Source organism: Lepidothrix coronata, unplaced genomic scaffold (genome assembly GCF_001604755.1).
Source record: "Lepidothrix coronata isolate B3197 unplaced genomic scaffold, Lepidothrix_coronata-1.0 Scaffold75, whole genome shotgun sequence".
Classification (NCBI taxonomy): domain Eukaryota; kingdom Metazoa; phylum Chordata; class Aves; order Passeriformes; family Pipridae; genus Lepidothrix; species Lepidothrix coronata.
This window is the reverse complement of record NW_016690255.1, coordinates 3,239,346-3,245,345: the sequence shown is the minus strand read 5'-3', so window position 1 is coordinate 3,245,345 and position 6,000 is coordinate 3,239,346. Positions and strand designations below refer to the sequence as shown.

General features: G+C 35.7%; 1 protein-coding gene across 1 annotated transcript in view; it reads left to right on the top strand.

Moving 5' to 3' along the window:
• The window catches only part of CCDC102B (coiled-coil domain containing 102B), a 147,112-nt gene that overhangs the window by 45,427 nt on the left and 95,685 nt on the right, over positions 1-6,000 (top strand). The window contains exon 5 of the mRNA XM_017819421.1: positions 2,486-2,590. Within this exon, the coding sequence (XP_017674910.1) occupies positions 2,486-2,590 (105 nt within the window). The remainder of the gene's footprint in view (positions 1-2,485; positions 2,591-6,000) is intronic.

The following is a 6,000-nucleotide window of genomic DNA, read 5'->3' as shown; positions in this document are numbered from 1 at the left end:
TAAAATACACAGACCTCTCACTCTGTTGCATTTTAATCAGGTGGACCAGCCCCCAAAACTAGTAGTTTTGTAGCTGCATTAGATCTTTTCATACAAGAACAAATACATAATACAAAGAAAACTACTGAATATTGTAATTGTTTAAAAAGTTAAATTAGTTCCCAGTTATTTGGCCAATACGATACAGAATATGAAAGCAATGTATTATTTTCTTTCTATCTTGTTGTTTTCCTTAAACTTAGATCAAAAGCTTTAAGAACTGCTTCAGATTTATCTCCAAATACTACCCTCCAACAGAGTATCATGATGTTAAGACTCACCAAGGTTTTAGGAATACTATTGGGGTGAGGGGGAAGAGTTGTACACGTGTTGTTGTTTTGTTTGTTAAGGGGAGCACATAATCCATGATGAAATATCTGTTGCTGATAGAATAAAATGCCTTTAAACATAATCCATTCACTTTTTAAGTCTTTGAAAATGTAGTTTTCTGAGCGAAGTAGCTGGTAGTTAGAATCATAGAATCTCTCAATTGGAAATGACCAGTAAGAATCATTGAGTCCAACTACCTGCTACTTGAAGGACTACCTAAAGTAAATCATGTGACTAGGAGCATTGTCTAGACACTCCTTGAACTCTGGCAGGTTTGGTGCTGTGACCACTTTCCTGGGGAACTTTTTCCAGTTACCAACCACCCTCTCAGTGAAGAACCTTTTCCTAATGTCCAACCTGAACTTTCCCTGATGTCACCTCATGCCATTTTGAGTTCTTATCATGGGTCACCAGAGAGAGAAGATCAGCACCTCCCTTCAAGGATGTTGTAGGTTATGATGAGGTCACCCCTCATCTTTCTTTTCTCCCAGCTGAACAAACCAAGTATCCTCAGTCACTCCTCAAAAGTGTTGCCATCATGACCTTCCAACATTTGGTCATTCTCCTCTGGACCCAACCTAATAGTCCAACGACCTTCTTATATTGTAGTAGCCAAAACTGCACACAGTGCTCGAGGCGAGGCTGCACCAGCACAGAGTAGGGTAGAATAATCTCTTTTACTGTCCTCTAAAAACCTGTAGGAACCTCTTTAACTTTACAGAGTTTCTAATTGTTTTTATTTACTCAGAAATAAGGTGGTAACAGACAAGTTTGCAATTTGATTCAGCTAGATAATCACTGTTACTATTCACAAGGTCTAAATTATGTTTCTCTGATGCTGTAACAACTCATTCTCCTTGCCTCACATTCAGTAGCTTTTCATTGTTTACCAGAAATTAATTTTAGAATAAAAGTAACCAATGTCTTAAAAAGTACACCTCTATGGCTCTTTCTAAAGCACAGATATTCTGTTTCTTTAATGAAGAAGTGCCTCACAATGTTATCGGTCTCTATTTTTATCAAACAATTGATTTTAGTTCTTACAAAAGTGAAAAATTGTAAAATGTTCTTAAAATTCTGAGGTTTATGTATTAACATTTCTGATCTTTTTGTCATCTCAGTTGAAAGAATTGGAACCTTTTATTTTCACAGTTTTTAATCTATCTTAATCCCTTTTAATCTATTTTAAGAACCAGTTAATAATGACTTGTTAATAATAATACTTAGCAATAACAATCTTCTGTTCAATATGTATTAGCACCTGATAAGTACCTGTTTTGTGCTATAAAAATAAATTCATTTTACCATTTTTCTTTTGAAATCTGAGGAACATTTAATGCAGTCTTGACAAAACCTCTATGTACCTGTCTCTGAAGTATAACTCAGTTCTTAAATAATTACTTTATATGACTTAGGAACACGGTTTTTTGTTGATATATTTAATTCTTCCTATATATGGATCTGATGAATGAATTCATAAAGTTATCCTAAATTAAGGTCACAGCATTGGCCATAAAAGATAATATTTCCCTTAAGCTATTAACTGCAACCACAAGAAACAGATTAGTGTGAAAATTTAGAAAACTTCTTTTCTCTAATTATGAAGTTAGCAGTATGCACTACTGAAGACATACTTTAGAACTTCTTCAGTTTAATGAATATTCATTATCATCCTTCTAAAGTGTAAACAGAGTAAAAACATGCTGATTTTTCATCTTTTGGAGAATAAAAAGTGAACTTTGACAGTGTCAAGCCAAAATCAGTCTTAATGTTATTTAAAAATTTTCATTATTTTCTTTAAACTGTTTATTCCATAAATAGCAGGAAAAGAATAAGATTTTGTTACCAGTTGCTATATTAAAAAAATATTTATGCTTTACTTTTGCAGAGGTACAGTTGATGAAAAACTGACTAATATTTTCTCTTCAAATTCAGATATTTAACTTTATGAAACATAGAAAACTTACAGCTTGGACTGATTTCTAAGACACTGACCTTACTTTGAGGTGAAACCATTAGCCTCACTCAGTGAAGAACAGGAATTTTTAATTATGTTATTCCTCTTTCTTTTTTTTCCTTTTTTGGTTATTCCTCCTCCCATTCCAATCGTTCCCAGGTGGAAAGAATGCAGTGGGAGAATACCTCTGAATGGGGAAAGAGAGAACAACCTGAAGCAGAAAAGCACAGTTTAGAAGAAGAGACTAGAAAACTGAAATTACAGGTAAAGTAAATAGAGGGACATCTGGAGATGAAAAAATAAACCAGCAAAAACTAAACTCAGTTGTGATCATAAACACACACAAAATAAACTGTTGGTTAAAAATAAGGTACGCTTAATACTTTGATCTTTGGGGAGAACTCGCTCCCAAAATTACTGTTTCACAATGTTCAAATGTGTCCCTAAAACAAGGATTATACAAGACAGAACAGCCCATTCTCAGACCTGGAAAATTGGAACTCAGTGACTTGGAATTTCCATAGGGTACAGAAACAGAATTAAATATCTTTTCTTTTCTAAAAGGAGCAGGGACACATGACAAGTCTAACAAGACTAGGAAACAAAAGTGAAGACTAGGAAGAACAGAAGAGATTAAGTAAACTTTGGTAGCTACAAAGTCCTGATAAAGGTCAAAGCAAAAAAAAGCTATTAGACAAAACACTTCTCTGTCTTGTTGAACACTGAAACACTTCTTAGGGGAGGGGGAACAGAAGGAAGAGTCTTACTGCTTTTTTCCATCTTCCTCTAAAGATCTGTTCACTTTTAAACCTTACTGTACTGCTAAAAATGATGTGATAAGTTATTTAAAGACTCTTAGCTGAGCATATTTCCTTTATTTTATGCTTTTCTATGCCAATAGCTAAGTAGTAATCCAGAAGGTTCCTACTTTCATTAACACTCTGAAAGCCGTGTAAGAGAAAGCAAAAAAAACCAAAAACCACCAACCAATCAGCAAGTGTGCGTACGTTCGAGTTGGGCGGTGAGAAACAGTAACATTTTTTTAACTTGCCTAAATAACAAATAATTTAATCTAATTTCTGTGCATTTATTGTTGAATAATTGATTCTGAGTAACTAGATTTAGGGTTTAGTTACAATAGATAACTCCTCGTGGGAAAGACTGAGAACTCTACTTGATGTCTGCTTTTAAATGTAATTTTATGATTTTTCTATATTTCTGTGGTGGGTAAGGAACAGCAGATTGAAGTTCATGCGTATAACATACCTTTCTAAAGCATCTCACATAGCACCAGGTATGGACTTTTCTTTACTAGTATTTATTTTATCGTAACATATCATACATATCAGATAACATCATAACATACCACATCAACGTTTTCTTGATTTCTGTGTAATGCAAGTTATTTGACGTTGGAGATATGGCTGGAAAGATGCTCACCTGCTAAGGCATGCTACTGCTAAGGCATGCTACATATAATATCTTATATGACTGTGCTAGTTTATTTATTTGTTTGGTTTTTTAAAAAACAGTTACTTGCATAGACTATTAGACATCTGTGAGCAACTCTATTAGTATCAGCACTATCTGTCAGTATCAGACCTCTATATTTGATTTACAAGAAATGCAAAACATGGAATCACAGAACAAGCCAGACTGGAATGGACCTCAGGAGATCTTCAGTGATACTTCCTGCTCCAAGCATGGTCAGCTCTGAAGTCAGAATTGGTTACTCATGGTTTTGTCCAGTGAGGTCTCAAAAATCTCCAGGACTGCACAACCTCTCTGGGCATCATGTTTATGATGGGCTGACCCCAGCTGGCAGTTAAGCATCCACCCAGCCCTCATTCACTCTGCAGCAGTGAGGTGCAGGACAGAATTGGAAGGGCAAAATTGAGAAAAAAACTTGTGGATTGAGATAAGGAGAGATTAATAGTTGGTGAAGGGGAGTGAGGAAAAGCAAAAAAAGAAAAGGGATGCAAAAGTAATCACACACCACCAGCAGACTGACTGCCTAGCCAGTCTCTAAGCAACAGTTACTTTGGAAAAGCTATAACCCCTCTGTTGTTGCAAGGGACTCTTCTACCCATGGTCATTACTCAATTTCAAAAGGTTCCTGTTGGCCCCTTCTTTCAGCTTGGCAACAGAACTTTTTGATCCCATCTACAGGCAAGGATATTGCCTCTACCTGCCCAACCTCAGAAGGAGATAACAAGACCTTTATGGGACATCTGCTGCAATTCTCCATTTTGGGCTGAGAAGCATGCCCTGGGATGCATCATCACCAAGGCTGAGTGGTCTTGTGGTCTTCAGTAGCGCTGCCAGCCAGGACATCTTGCCAGGGCCTGCCATAGTATCCTAAGCATACTTGCTCACTGTGTCCAGGGCTCCTGGCCTCTAGCTGCAGGGAGATCAAAAAGTATCACTATAAAACAGTTTTCTGTGACACTGAGCACCCATTGACAACATGAGCAAAACAAAGGTCAAGAGTGTTAGAGGAAAGGACTGTGGTGAACCCTTAATGACAAAATGAACTATTCACAACTGGAAAAAGTAAGGTAGAAACAGTCTTATGAGGAAACTACTCTAGCAATGAGTTTGTGTCCAAATCAGTCACGGCACTGGGGGCTTGGCCAGTCATATGTGGAGAAGGCAGAGATTTGTAGAGTTAGTTAGCATACTTTTTAAAGTTGCTGCTGCTGTTAAATGAAAAATGAGAGTTAAGGAAGGACAGAGTTTCTTTTTCAAGGATTTCAACATAATTTATATCTTAGATGGAACCTCTCTATTCCTATGTAAACACATCCTGATATCACCACTGGACCTTTCTAAACTCTGAGACTGTTTCTCTCTAATTTGCCCTAATACTGTAAATAACCTGAAAAGAATGGCTTTAACTTCTAATTCAGGAACCTTTTATTTCTGGGATGGTAGCCTGAGTCCAAATAAAATATCACATCATATGTAGGGTTAGAAGAGTACCAAAGGATGATTCTTGTAATATGGGTTATGGTTAGGTGTTTAAGTTAGCAAAGATTGAAATTACAGATGCCTAAAGGTCTTTGTCCATACTGATCTCTATGATTATCACTTTATTTAACAAGTAGACAAAAGAAATATACATAAGGTGTTATAGAATGAATTCCAGAGCAAAACACAGTTACCTAATGTCCTAGCTTTTCCAAAACCTGTATTTGGGAGATTATTTGGGAGATTCATTGTAGTTGTATAGAACAAAATAGTGGTATTAACCTATAAGTGGCTGATTCATACTTGTAGAAGGTATAAGCAAACAATGGCAACATTTTTTTTTTAATAACACATTTAATAAGACCAAAACATGGAATCAAAATACAGAAATTAAATCCTTATATCCTTTTCTAAATGATTTCAAGTTGACAGTTATCTTGTTCTTTAATATCTATGTCTCCACAGAACACAGAATTTGTGCCATCTCTTGCCATTTATGCAGACTGAAGTTCTGAACCAGCAGTATGTTAGTTTAAAATATTTCCAAATGTAGTTTTTGAAGGTTGATTTCAGTTGTACAAGATGAGCTTGATGAATTGATGAAACAATTGAGATCAGACATTGTTATTATGCAGTTTTATCGACTGTACTTCTTGGAATGGAAAATACAGTTTGAATTAATAGCTATATTATTTGACGAATAG